This window comes from Melanostigma gelatinosum (genome assembly GCF_949748355.1).
Source record: "Melanostigma gelatinosum genome assembly, chromosome: 8".
Lineage (NCBI taxonomy): Eukaryota > Metazoa > Chordata > Actinopteri > Perciformes > Zoarcidae > Melanostigma > Melanostigma gelatinosum.
The window spans coordinates 9033997-9049240 of record NC_136641.1 but is presented as its reverse complement, the minus strand read 5'-3'; the positions used below and the strand labels follow the sequence as shown (position 1 = coordinate 9049240).

The window sequence follows — 15244 nt, the reverse complement described above, 5'->3', positions numbered from 1 at the left end:
CATAAAGTGTGACCCGAACGTGCTCTCCCTGAAGAAATGGCATGCAGACTGAAAGAGCGACAGATGTTTAAAAAAAAACAGATTTCACCGTATGCATCAGCGCCCGCTTTGATCCGACTCTCGGCAGGTTATCTCGCTGTGGAATGCTTCGGAGGAGTCTTATAAAAGCAGATAAAGCTCACCGCCAGAGATTAGCTTTGCTTTTCTCGACAGACTGAAAAGGAGCCACACAGTGAATCTCATTCTCACATCCTTCTGTCTCTCTGTCACTTTCCTGCCTCTACTTTCTCTCATTTCATTGTCTGCCCCCTCACTCAGTCGCCCTTTCTCTCACCCACTCTCCTATAATCCGAGCACCTTTATTTTCCTCTGAGGCAGTTAATCACATTTTCCCATGAATTCTGTCCTTTTCTGTCCCCCTTATAAAATGTCTGTCTTCTCTTCCATACTGTGTCATGCTCTGTCACTTGGTCAATGTCTCTATTTCTCGTCACGAGTCATCTCTTTCCCACTTTCACACAATCAGAAATCTCCAAACTCACTCTTTCCTTTTTTCCTGTAGGTGGACCCAGAGGGTGTGTTTGTTTTGCCTCCCGCGGCGGTGCAGGAGCTCCAGCTGAAGGTGCAACCGTGGCGAGCAGGAAGCCGCTTCTTGTACCTGAACGCGGTGGATGCGGAGAACCGGCGGCTGGTCACCGCCTGGCTGCTCTGTCTCAACGTCTACCGGCCTGTACTCTCCAAGGTATGGTGTTCTACTTAAAGTGGTAATACGTGTGTTTTCATGATGTGACTCCATCACTCTCCAGTTGGTGAGGCTTTGGAGACTGTTGGTGTCGCTCCTTTCTTTACTGTTCCAGCAATAGGTGCCAGGTGTCTGTTTTGAAGTACAAATGGTTTGAGCACTGCAGAGACAAAATCACAGACCTTCTTATCGCAGCCTCTTCAAATGATGTACTCGACACTGTAAAATGGTTTCTTTTAAATTCAAGTCCCCCTCTCCTCTTTTTAATGGGCAATCTCTTACAGATCTTGCACTGCCTCTAAGTCGCAAATGATTCCTCATTTTGCCATCAATATAAATCTGAGTGTGCTTTAATGTAGAAATGTAGGATGCTTGGTGAAGTAGTGAGGCTGGCGAGCTACTGTGGCTTGCCAGGTATCCAGGAACATGCTAGTTATGCGCTAACATGCTCCCACTGGCCTTCTGCAACAGCCTGACAAACTGGCTGGTTGGCCAGCTGTCAGTGTAAAGGTTATCCTTTGACCTTGTTGTCGGTGTTTTCGTCTTTCAACTTATTCAGCGTGCGGTTGTAATTAGCTCCTCCCTCTTGTGGAACTTCTGGTTTGCAAAAAAAACAAGATGGCGACGGACAAAGTTCCCAAATCGAGGCTTTAAAACTGTAGTCCACAAACCAATGGGTGACGTCACGGACGACTGTGTGGTCAAGTTGCATTGTGGGTAATCGCTGGTTCTGCTGCATCAATTTGTTACTTTTTTGTCTCCATTGTGAGTCCAACAATGTTACAGAAGTGCAAAGCTTAATATGTGGAGCGCTCTTATGTGGAAACAGATTTTCGATGCAGTTCTTACGGCGGCTCTCCTTTTTGCACTTATAAAGAACATTGATATGATGAACAGCTTCCTTCAAGGTCTGTTCAACTCAAAGCCACTGGTGACTCCGAGTCACATTCAGTGCTCATTGAACCATCCTGGTGGGTTCCTGGGTCAGCTGGATATTCCCAATGCATTTATGACTAGTGTCAAGAAAAGGCGAAGGACAGCTGATCCCAAGCCTGCACTCAAAGACAATCCCCTCTATAACTGCTGTCTGCCTTTCTAAACCGACTGACTGTCTGTTGAAGGTTATGGTCACATTACAGATACGGGTTGTGGCATCACAAGGGGACAGGTTGTGGAGGGGCGCTACATCCTCACCCAGGATCAGGGCCCACAACCCAAAATGGCCGCCGGGCTAGAGACTACAGCTCCCAGACTGCCTCATCATGCACCCAGCTGCAGGTGCTTAAGGCCCTAATTGAGGCAGGTCTGGGAAAACGGAATAAAGGGGAGAGCACCACGGCAGAGGGGGGGGGGGCCTGGAGTAGGAGAGAGGACGCATACCTGGAGGAACCGAGACCAAGGACTTTGCAGGGTGGGAGTACTTTGTTGGATGAAGAACCCCCTTTCTCCTCCGGGACGCTTTAGGTTTATTCATGGACTTTTTTGTTTGAGGTGTGATGTTTGGAGTTAAAGGAACTGCCAGTGAGATGGGCCAATAAAACCTTTATTTTTGTTCATACGGTCTGATTGTGCCTGTTTGATGCTCTCTTTTGCACTGCCCCACCCTAGGGACAACCCGTGACACTACAGGGTCTAAATGTTTTCCTCTCATATGGTGTTGCTCTCCGTCTAATCCACAGAATTTAGTCCCATTCTTTCTCAAATCTTGATGACTTGCACTTGTCTGACTTGTGTCTCATGACAAGCACCGTGTGTGTGTGTGTGTGTGTGTGTGTGTTTCATTAGTGTAAACAGTCATCTAATCTACATTAAGTGACAAATCAGTTATGGCACTAATTGTGTGTGTGTGTGTGTGTGTGTGTGTGTGTGTGTGTGTGTGTGTGTGTGTGTGTGTGTGCGTGTGTGTGTGTGTGCGTGCGTGCGTGCGTGCGTGCGTGCGTGCGTGCGTGCGTGCGTGCGTGCGTGCGTGCGTGCGTGCGTGCGTGCGTGCGTGCGTGCGTGCGTGCGTGCGTGCGTGCGTGCGTGCGTGCGTGCGTGCGTGCGTGCGTGCGTGCGTGCGTGCGTGCGTGCGTGCGTGCGTGCGTGCGTGCGTGCGTGCGTGTGTGTAGGCATTTGAAGTGTGTGTCCCAGTCGGTGGTGGCCGTGGAAGCTCCAGGAAAATCACCTACACCAACCCATACACCAGCAGCCGCTCCTTTCTGCTCCGCTCTGACCATTCAGACCTGCTCCAGTTCAAAGAGGAGAAATTCCAGGTGAGATAAGAGATGCAGTCTCCTTCCTCTCAAAAAGAGCTACATCGATACTTTCTTGAATTAACGCCCAGACCTTTGTCTTTATTGTTGAGGGAGCGCAAGGCTCGCATCAGTACAAGTAGTTACACATGGTACCTTGTGTTGTTAATGTCCTGTAAATAACTAGTTTTAGCTGTAATGCAGAGTCCTACTCACTAATGATAGGAACCCCTTTTGATCAGCTTTAAATATCCTGTTTAGAATTAAATAATAGAAATAACAACGAAAACCTAATTTGATTAAAGACATTTAAACACTGCAGAGGTGATAGCTGCTGTTGATGTCAGCAAGGTTCTTTTTCTACTCAAAATAGGAACTACTCCATCCATTCTGATTGAAGTTTGAAATTGAGGCTTCCTTTACCGTCGTCACTAGTCAGTCACCAGTGGTGATAATATTAGAAAGCTTGTAAATTAATGAATTGTGCTACATGCTTTACAATTCAAATCCGTTCGTGATAATAAGTTGGGATTCTTCATTAGTACTCAATTTGTTATTCTGTTCGGAGTATGTCACGTTATATATTCCAATCATGCAACAAAACAAGCTGCGTTTGTTATCAGTGACTCGGCTTTTCACTGACTGAAAATCATTTTTTGACACTTCCCAGGGTTTTTTGCGACTGTGATTAGGTTGCTTCTGTTATATAGTTTCCATTTCTCTGCTCCTCTCTTCACAGTGACACCACAGACTTTTCAGTTTGTAAGTGTCTCGTGTGTTGCACAGTAAAACCCTCCCTGACCAGGCTGCAGCTTACACGTCGACAATAGATTTAGAAAATTTAATTCATGTTAAACGATGCACTTTGGTTCAACAAAAGAGTGAGTTCAGCACAACAACTCGAAACATCTTTTGCAAACAAAATGTGTGGATTCGCGTCGATACATTTTTAATCACAAATCTATTTCACTTGGAATGACGTTTTGTTTTGATAGCAGTGTGGAAAGGTTTGCTCTCAAACCTATTCTGCTTGATTGCACAATAAAGACACAAAAGTAACGAAGCTGCAGAAGAAGAGGCTGCTTAAAGACTCTTGTACAATGTCTACACAGCCTGTGCAGCGTGAGCAGCAGTAAAAAGCTTTGAGTCCTCCGTCTGTGTGGCTACACATGATGTGTTCAGGCACAGTATTGAGTGTGGGGCAACTGTGTTTTGGCAGCCACAACACACGATCCCTGTAGTTAAAATTGTAAAACAGAAGAAAATGGACTTGAAAAACACCTTGTGTAGGTCTCGTTTCCGGCGGACATTTGAACTGCAACAGAGTTATGGTGGAGCTGTAGTGCAGCCAGAACACAATGCAGTGGGCATGGGGGAGACGTTTCTATTTTGAATTATTTCACCAATGTAATGCACTGACTTTTCCTCCCGGTATCAGCCTCACAAATCGGTTTAGGTGCACTCTCAGCGCCAATCATTAATTGGCTGTGCTGCAACATCACTGACTTTGAGTCGCAGTGATGTACTGCCTTGCAGACTGACACCGGGAAACGCTTTGCTCGACATGCTGATTGTAAACAAATAAAAAAAATAAAAACAGAACTTTTGTGTGTAAAAGAAACATTTGAAGTGTAACAGATATGAAGGAACGTTTGTGTCTTTGTTGTCACCGTGACAGGTGCGTAAAAGACATCGATGATCATTTCTGGCCTCTCATGTCGGCTGTTCATTCCTCAGCTGTTAGATAACTGAACGGTTTCCTTGTTTGCCTCCAGACCCGAAAAACAGGAGGACAACAACAAAGTCATTACTGCTGGTGTTTCATTGTTATGTTGTCTCTAATAGCTCATTCGCTCACACACATGAAGTACCGGAGTCACGGCCATCGTTGCCTTCCATTGGCTGAGGTGCGATGAAACGGCACAGCAAATGGAAAACCAGCATTTAACAGTAACAAATAAATGAACGAGACCCAAAGGGAGTCTGTTTCCACATCAAGTATTTAAGAGTCTCGCTGCTGCTGTCCAGAAGACACTGCATCAATTAGACAGAAGAAGGTGGGGAAAGTGAAAAACAGCCCATCGTTTTGTTCCGTCTTGTCAGCGAGGAGCCAGGTGTCTTATAAAGAATTGACTATGCCCGCAGCATTAAGCAAATGTGGAGACGCTTTTCTCTTTTGTGATCTACCTCGCCGTGATAAAAGCAGCTGTCAGGAGGGAAAGCAGAGCACAGATCAATACCGCGATGCTTTTGGGAAAGATTACGGCATAAATCCCCCAAATTGATCCATACATCCATTGCTGGCTATTCCAGAAAAATGCGAGAAGACAGTTCTGGACTGATTGAAATACTGAGCCTTTGAGCCTTGATTACAAATTTAAAAGTTTAAAATCTGTTGAATTGTTGCTTCAGGAAGATAAATACTGTTTGAGAGGCACAACAATGGTATAAGAGTTTTGAGTGGACAGAGGACACGGCTGACCAGACATTGAAATTGGACCACAGATTAAACAGGAAGGAGCAACTTGTAATTCTTAAATGAGATGTTTTCCTGTTTAAAAAAACGAAAAAAGTCTAAGATCATTTTGAATATGTTTCATGGGGACTCTTATTTTGTGGAGCTCTCTGGCCAGCAGGTAGCGAAGACATGTTAAAGAGTAAACATGTTTTTCTCTGGCCAGTTTCTTTAAATATATTTTAGGGCAAATATTGTTCAGCTTGTGGCTTTCTCTTCATCTCTAAGGGACAACACATTCTTATGTTTTGAAGCTCACTCGTACTACTGGGATTCCTTTCTGTGATCTGACCTGGAAAGAGATCTGTGGAAACCACTCTGTTGTGTATTTTATAGGCAGCACTGTGGGACCTGTATAGTGTAACGGCGTTAAGAGACAACACGGTCATATAACTGTTATTTACAATATGAAAAACAACAAGCTCCTTTCTTTTTATTTGTTCAGTTAATCATTTGTTTTGCTTCTCCCCCTACCTCTGATATAATCAGTCAAGGAATTAGCTATTTTATCAATTTAAGCTAAATTTAAACAAACAAACAGCAAAGTGATGCAAAATCAAATGAAGTCAGAAGATTCTCCGACATGCGTGCGACCGATCAGTTCAGTGTTACCAGCTGAAGAATCACCTGCCCTCACAAAGCATTCAGATGAATGTGAAGCTTGCTTGTTGTTGACTGTGTTCAGATCAGCGGGGGAGAGAGTTACACCATCGGACTACGATTCGCCCCCAGCCAGAGTCCCGGCTCGGTGGAGATACTGGTCTACGTGAACAACCTGGAGGAGAAGACGGAGGAGACGTTCTGTGTGAAAGTCAACTACTCATGAACTGGTGATGTTTGTACAAACTGCTCCCCGGAAATGTTGCCTGATCTGTGTTTTGAGTCTATTTTCGGAAAACTCAAATGAGCTGTAAAGTTTCTACTTAGTGCAATTTTGTATTACCAGATTTAAGATGAGAATAAACTTTTTTTTAAATCACGTGTTTTCAGTCCTGGATCCAAGGTGGAGTGTTCTGTATGTATGTTTGCGTTGGCTCAATGAGCTTCAATGAAATAAGGTCACAAGTCTCAAAAATCAGAGGCATCGTCTGCAAAACAAGAAGACAAAGCTGCTTTCTCCAAAAAACTTTGAACACAAACCTTCTGTTTACTCAACTATCCACCAAAGCAAAGAAGGAATTACATTCACGAGACTTTTATGTACATAAGCGAAAATGAGGGTGCAAGAAAGACACAAAAATCTGCTGAAGTAACTGAAGAAAAACAGGGTTTTATGTTTTGTAGTCAGCAAAGCAACAGAAAAGCATCAATATAAGCGTGGAGGCTGAATCCTAATTGTGATCTGTCCTCTTTCTAAATGTCCAGCAAATATCTGCCGGTTCATCCCCAACCAACCAGGTGGGCCGAGGGTGAAAGCAATAACATTTTATCGACTTTAATTACCCAGCAAACCCACTTGAATGCCACTTGATGGTTGAGTTTTAATCTAAGAAAAGCCAGGGGTCCGCTCTCCGAGTCCCCCTGCCTCCCAAACAACTTCACCTCATCAGTGGCGTTATTAGAAACGGTGCCTTAATGAGATATCAGGCGCACACCTCTTCAGTTCGCCCTCATTAACACCAGCACCCCGAAAAACCCTCAGTCTTCTCCTTCCTGCTCGCTCTGTCAGCGAGAGAGAGAGAGCGAGAGAGAGAGAGAGATGGATGCACGTTGTGTTGTTATGTAACAGAGTTACACAATCTCCGCCCCCTCCCTCCTCCCTCTCTGTCTCAAGCCGGATGCACCTCATCTTTACCTTCTCTAACGTCTCGTCTGAAGCAGAAGCCTCGTTGTCTCCTCAATTATATATTAATATGTTAACAGCTTATACATTAAAGCTTTATTCGCTTTGTAATTTGTCACCCGTACAACCTGTTCTGGTCCTTATGCTGAACGATATATACAAATGAAATGTCTGAGGCAATCCGTCTTTCTACCTGGCCCAGCACTGGTTGCCAAATGGTGTAAAAGGGCACACCAGCCTCTTTAGGCATTATAGATTCTTTTCTAAGGTCAGATGATGGGGTGGCCATTTTTATGATGCTATTTTTCATGGATGTAGCTCGGTAGCTACCTAGCTATCTGTGACAATGTCCACGGTCTTAACTCTGCCTGTTTCTCCAACTGTCTGGTTAAATCACTGAACAAATCGGAGATGCGGCCAGTGATTCAGAGTTTGCTAAAATCCTCATGTGAACTTTAGTAGGGCCCGTGGATTCGGCCCCTGATTTCCTCCAATGTTGGACGTGCAACGGAAGCATCACTTAACAGCTGGTGCTGACAGGAGAAAAGATAACACTGACAGCAGCAGTGTAGACTGATGAGGCATGTGGGTTGTGTGTGCAGTTTAAATACCCGCATCCTGGTCTGAGCAGCAGCGTTCCGTGTGAGCTGCACGGTTGTTCTCCCAGCGTGGGGCCCGAGCGGCACCGAGGCCTTATTGGCGGTGCCAGTCCGGTTGTTGTCGGTTCCTCCTGAGGGAGCGCAGACATCCGCCACAACAGCTCACGCTGTCTGATCACCTTGTTAGTGCGGTTAGACGGCTCCCGTCTCGATGCCCAGCGGAGAGTCTGCCTTGATATTATGCTGGAGAGTAGCTGTTGTTCTGGAGAAAATAACCCGCATGGTGCGTGTTTGTATGGTATTTGTGTGTGTGTGTGTGTGTCAGTGTCTAAGTGGCTTGTCTGAGCCATGCGAGTGGGTGCATGTCTATGAGAGGATGGAGCGACGCAGGTATCAAAGAGCTTTGTAACTGGAGGAATATGCAGCCTAGCAACCAGCCCTCCTCCTCACGTACACCGCTGGCCTGGATCGGCACTCAGAACAGCTGAGAGGAGAGAGACTGTGTGTATTATTGCATTTCACCTCAAGCTGCAGACCATTACACTGAGAATTGTATGGATTAAAGCAAAGGGGTTGTTAAAAAAAAGGAAAAAATCAATCAGTGATGTCACAACTCGTTTGAAAACTCTGTCAAACAAATGGGAATTTAAAAGTCTTGTGTGGATTTTTTAACAATGAAACAGGAAGAATGAAGCAAGAGAAGGCAGAAGGGAGAAGTCAAGTTGAAGCAGCTGTCTGGTTTTATCTCTGGGAGGGGGAGCTGGGTCAGATTAGCAGAGCGAGAAGGAGCTCTTAACAGATTGAAATTCAATTACCTCGTTACCCGTCTCTGCAGGACCTTCCCTCAGCCCGGACTGTCCAGCACAAAGGAAATGTCTTTGTGTCCCATGTGGTCTTTCCTCCAGCGCCATTATCAGGAGAAACTCCTCAGGGTGGTGTTGGTTTCATCCAGCATGTTAGTATTGTGGGGTGTGGTAAACTGCACTGCTCGCAACTTCTTTCACTTTTGTTAATTTCGTCTGATGATTTTGTGTTGGTCGTAAAAATACAAACCAGTCCGATCTTATTAAATGCCAAGAAACCACATGGCGGTTCCTTCTCCTTCATGGTCATTCTTTGAGGCCTGATGCTTCAACACAGGTATTTGATTAGCTCGAGCAGTTTGTGCCTGATGATGCAGCATTTTTGCTGCTGTCCAACTTTTGTTTTGGGCCGTGGTACCATGTTGTGTTTTTTTCCCCACCAGAGTCCTCTGCTGCAGCAACGCCTTCCCAATGCAGCGGCGTTAAGGGGAGGAATTGCTTTTTTCGTTGGTGGAAAAGTGCCCTAACTGCTGTGTGGGTTGGTCGTTGTATGCAATCGTCACGGGTTTACACCAGAGGAAAAATAATCCCTGCAGAGGCTGCAGGCAGCGTCAGGAATCCTACAAAACCTTGTGTATTAATGCACAATAAGTGTCCTCCTTATGTGAGCCACTAAAGCCATCAGTGCTCACTGCTGCTAATTCACTGTACAGCTGAGGATGAGATAATGTTATGGTGGTCTTCAGGCGGGAGATTGTTCGATAACTGGGTCAGTGGTTCATTAACGGCAACGGTTACAAATGATGTCCGTTGCCAGTGACGTGGTCTAAGTGTCCTTGAACAATTTGTGAACTTCACATGCTCCCTGACTGGTCATTACGGTGGATAGGAGCGTCAGCTAAATGCGTAAATTGAAACTGTAAATTAACTCAAGTCAGGAGAGGAAAGGGGAGAGCAACTGCTGGTACGGTGGGAGGTAAGGTGGCTGGAAGGCTGTGCCAAATAAATAGATCCCCCCCCCCCCGGCTTAAAAGTCTTTACTTTCATTCCCAGCTTTTTGCTGTGGACACTGGGCAACAACAATCCCTGTAGTCATTAGGCCACATTTGTAGAATAATAAACCAAAAACGTATTGTGGGCCAGTGCCCTCGTAATGATTTTATGACGGGGCAGGAACACAATGTGGATGACGATGCCAAATCGACAGCATGTTTGTATTTTCTAGTTTGCATGCATATTCAGTCTGCAGAGATTTAAATAGCTGCGTTTTTGTGCGTCTAGAGACGGGACCACCACAGTTCACTGCAGTAACATGGGTAAGTCTTACAAGATCAGAAAAGGTATAGAAAGGGACTATTTCTGGGATAAAAAGTTATGCTCGAAGAGATATTGCTTTCTGTGGCTTGTTAAATGAGAGGCTTGGATCAAAAGGTGACACAGACAGTCTAACATATTCCTTTTTGATAACAGCCACCAATATTAAGTGAGAGGTCTGATCCAGATGAGAGGATTCCTCACTGCTTGACACCAACAGTTCATCATTTTTGCTGCATTGAAGGAATTAATGTTTTGGTCATGATCGTAAATGTTCGACGGTGCATGAGAGTTCTCTTTGTTTTTGGGGGGTTATTTTCACATGTATCACCAAAAGGTGCCATGTTTGTTTTTGAATCAAGAATCAAGCAGGAAGGGGATACATTGTAGAAGAAGAGGAAGATGATCTGTGCACGTGTTGCTTTGACGAATTCCAGGCCTGAGGTCAGTAAGTATGATCTTAAAAGACTCAGGGAGGAAGTGTGTGTTTGATGATTTGCTGTTAAGAGAATTATTAATAAAAAGGCTGCAGAGGCCAAACACAGTAATGATTACTGCAAATCTAAAATAATGTTGAGCGTATGGATTTGTCGCTAAAATAACTTTGCTGTCCGAGTGGTTTCACAAACTATTTGACGAGTCGACTGAAACTACTGCTGTGCGCAGAAGTTGTTCGGTCAGCATTACCAGATTTACAGCAGTTACCGCGCTGGTGATTGTATATTTACTGGTGCCGTGACGATCCCCCGTGCACATATCACCTTATTTATTGCTGTCTGGCAGCACAGCATCACTACAGGAACCCCCAACTGTGTTCTGATCCGCGGTGGACTGAAAGCCTAATTTATGCTCCTGCAGAAAAGCTTGCACAAAGATGGTTTGCAGAGTCAAGTACCTCACATCTGTTGCAACAACAGCAACCGTATTAATCAATTCGAGGTCTAGCTTCTCCTCATCATCCAACTATTCCATCATTTTTATTTTCCTAGGCATGGTGGAGCAGCGTGTGGTCAAATTTAAGCGACCACACGAAGGACTTGACCCCGACGAAGGACTTGACCCCGACGAAGGACTTGACCCCGTCTCCAAATAAAAAATAAATTAAAAAAATGCTGATGCCAAGCAGGTTTAATGCTTTTTGCTGTTGACAGGCCGTTATTTACACAGCAAGTTATTTACACAGCAATAGCCACTTGACTTTACCAACACAAGCTAACATTAGCCACCATGAGCTACAGCACAATATCCCCTTTTCATCAGGAAACACTACATCTGCCAAGAAAGGGTTCGTGAAAAAGAGCTTTAAAAACACTAATGGAGAATTAACATGCACAAAAGCATCTTCATCACTCATTTACAGCCCTTTTTCAAGTGGACAAAACTGGAAGGTCAAACTAATTGAATTACAAGCAGCGGTTCGTTCTGGAGGCCAGTGTTTCGATTGACATACGTTTGAGAGAAAAGTCACTCGGAACACAGCGGTGCTACCACTGAGTTTGCTTGCTTTCAAATTGAAAATGAAATGGATTGATGCTGTTAAGGTGAAATTATTCAATCGGCTGCAGATACCAACTGCTCTAATGGCAGAGGGGGATTCAAATTGCTTAAGTGTTAGCCTGTTAGCCTGTTATGAATGTTAAATGGGGAATCATGTCCCATTTCGTGGGTTTAATCAAGTCTCTTTGAAAATCAGCCACCGGATTTCTGGTTTAATATACTAACTGTTAAAAAGGAGGGAGAAGGGAAAATTAAATATGGAGTCCCGGTTGAGCGTCACGGTGCACTTTCCGTCTGTCAGCAGAATGGCCTGGCATAATTCAACACAATGGAAAAGCACTGTGTTGAAAGCCAAGAGCTCTACTCTTTATGTATTTTTTTTTATCTTTCGTTGACGTCACAGATTCAGACCTATTGGAGACCCATCTGCCTCGCTTTCTAACCACTGCACATGAGAGTGAGCAGCCACTTAGTGAGGCTGAGATGTACATCAGAGAAACGACAACGCTGCCTCCCCCCTCGGCCTTGTCCTTTCACATGTACACGTTGCGTTTAAAAGCATCGTGTGTCAGAAATTCTGATTCGTTGTGATCAACTACGGCCGTAACGTTCATCATATTCTAATCGGATTATGCTGCGGGACAAAAAAAATAATACATTTCAGGTATTAACCTACAGCTTCAATGTTGATTAAAAAGGGCGGTCCTATTGACCTAAGTGCACCGCATTAGAACAATTGTAAATATTCATGAGGTCCCTGGGAGATAAATTGGGCCCTCGCATATGTGCCCACCTTATCAAGCGAGGGGTCAGAGCTCAGGTAATTTCTTACAGCAGAGTGGAGGCAGTTCAGAACCTTTTCCATAAAATCCAACCCAGAATGGAAAGCTCGCACTTTACATGATTCCCAATTTCAGTCAGCAAGGACTCGTTAATGCAAGAAATTGGTTTGCTTTTACGGCCACAAACTGCTGTTTTGGTTCAATTTCAATGCTTTCATCAACTTAGTTTTCCAGAAGCAAAGTTGATTAGTGCTGCCTTAGTCTAGAATTCAACGTGGAATAATCTGTAAATGAGGTGCAGAAATTTCAGACTAAAGATTTAATGGCTTGGTTAATAGCCTTTTTACAGCAGGAACACATCAGCCCTGACCTAGAGCGTCCTGTAGCCTGCACTGCTAAGAACCCTGTTACTACTGTTGTCTCCTCTGTCCTATGTATTTTACAAAATGGGTTGTTTTGGATTCATGCCATTAAAAAGACAAAAAACAGAATCTATATGTATTTTTTCTGACTGCAAGTAAGTTTGCATTAAATACCTTGAAGTGTTTCTCGGGCATGTTGAAGGACTGTTGGTTAGCTCTCAGGTTTTAAGTCTGTTTTTATTTCATAACTTTTATAAATGTTTTGAGTATTGCGTGACAGTTTTCAGGACCAGTCAGAACGAAGTTCACATCATTGAACCGGTGATGGAATCTGCACGCTACAGGACAAAGTAAAGCATGCCTTGTGGATTTTACAGGCTGTAGTCTAATGTGAATTATTTTAGCATTTTAGCATCGTACTGAACGTACGATGACGCCGCAGAAGAAGACTGCCTCGACGTGTTGGTGACTTTCACACTACACCGCTTGTGCACTCGACTTCACTTTATTTTATATTTCACTTTATCTTATTTCTTTGTCTTATATTTTCTGTAAATTGAATTTGTTTCGACTTTGCATTGTTGCTCGTTGTCGATTGTTGTTTAATGTTACGCACCTCCCGTCATGTCAAATTCCTTGTATGTTCAACATACGATGGCAATAAACGGTTTCTGATTCTGATTGCTGACTGTGTTGTCATCAGCTGTTATTTTCCATTTGTGTTCAGCTTTTCCTCCCGCCTGTGGACAAGCTGCCATTTCCTTCAAACTCCAGACCCCCCTGTGACCTCAGCAGCGTCTTGCGTCCACGTCTCTCTCGCTTACATTGGATTTGCACTTTGCCTTCCTAAATTAAGATGAAAGTCAATATTTGATCCTTTTGGCACCATAGACTTTGATAGTACTCCATGTTCCTTGAGGTCAGCCAGGTCTCTGTGCTTTGAGCCCACAGAGACTCCATGTTCTGGCTCTGGGCAGAGGGCCAAGCATCACCTCCCCCCCCCCCCCCCCCCAGTCGGCCTCCGGAGCTCGGAGTCAGCTGTGGTTCATCCAGCCTCCAGACAGAAAATGATCCGATGTGTCTGGACAAGCTCACAGTTCATAAAACAGCAGGCGACCCCACATTTAAACAAGACTCACTGACTATTAGAATGGCCTAATGTAGTTTTATGGGCTATCACTTTGCTGTGCTGCAGTTACACAAGATAAGACACGCTTACATACATTCACACATACATGTTACCGTCTGATTACATATATATTGCAGAATCGGTCGGAGATGTATTTAAATTCCACAGAAACGCACTAACAGGCTCATGCGATGGAGACTTTTAATGTTGCATTATTTAAATGCTCATTTAGTTTTCAAATGAATGTAAACTCTCAGTTAAGCACATACAATTCCAGTTTGAAATGGGTACGCCAGTGATTTAGTGTTACATATCCAGATAGTTGGTGGACTCACAACAGACAGATTAAAACAGAATGTCCAGAATCAAAGTAGCAGAGGTCGAGATATTGACATTTGGTCCTATGGATCAATGGATCTCACAATTCCCGCAATGCAATCAATAGCATCTTTCTGTTAGATCCTCTCTGGCTTGTAATTGCCCACATCGTTCAAACACCATGTTTGTAATTCATGTTTTTCTATCAAATGTTTAACAAATAATGGTGTTCGTCGTCTCTCTAGCATTGCATTGGGTCTGAGCTGTGCCTTTGAGCTGGAGTCAATGCCTGGGCCGCCTTTAAAGAGTCTTGAGGGGAAGTTCTGCTGTAGTAGAACTTTAATACAAAGATGATACAGTAAGTCATCTATTGAAGGGATCCTTTATTGTGTTTTTCAATATCTGAGTGAATAGAAGTTATGTTTACATGGATATTCATTAACGATGGAATGTAGTCTGATATGTTGAGAGGAAGTAGATAAGCCACCAATATTTTTTTCTTGTATATATTTTCACCTCCATAAAGCGGAAGTTTAACACTTATCAAGCTTGCTATGCTGCCAAAAACGAGCATACAACAGAGAGTTTCTGTAGGCTATCCATGCCTTCAAGTCATTTGCTTGTGGGCACTTCAGCGCATTTCCTTTCCTGCCACCCTGCCGTCCTAATGTAAAAATGTCCGCCGAGTAAGACATGATTGTTTTGTGTGTGCAGGACTCATGTTTCCATTCTGGTTCAGCTGCTTCCCTGCAGCGGCGCTGTCCGTGGTGCTGAAAGTCCTCCTCGCAGGGAGCAGCAGAAGCTCTTCATGTACACAGCATGTACCTGCTCTTCCGTAGACTCGGACTGCCTCCAGAGTGAACAGACGACATGTTTGTTCTCCGAGGGAGTCTGGCAATAATTGCATGGTCAGTAATCAGGCCTCATGCCTAATCTCCGGCCCTTGAATTGAAGTGATTTTAATGTCCTGGCTGCTCGTACACTACTTAGTGATGGAGAAAACAATCCCATCTGACTATTTGGTTTTTCTTGGCCTGCCTCTGATTCTGTTCTACATGGGAAAAATTTGAAAACAATTGGATTTTCTCTATCTCATACCCTCCCTGGGCCTCCCTGAACATGGAAATGCACTTCCCTGCTTTACTGTATTCCGAACACTCTCGTCTCTC

General features: G+C 44.2%; 1 protein-coding gene across 1 annotated transcript in view; it reads left to right on the top strand.

The window, feature by feature from the left end:
• nphp4 (nephronophthisis 4) overlaps positions 1-6467 on the top strand; it is a 152233-nt gene extending 145766 nt beyond the window's left edge. Inside the window, exons 27-29 of the mRNA XM_079273341.1 lie at positions 563-742; positions 2851-2994; positions 6174-6467. Coding sequence (XP_079129467.1) covers positions 563-742; positions 2851-2994; positions 6174-6314 — 465 coding nt within the window. The 3' untranslated portion in view covers positions 6315-6467. The remainder of the gene's footprint in view (positions 1-562; positions 743-2850; positions 2995-6173) is intronic.
• Positions 6468-15244: the final 8777 nt, after the last annotated feature.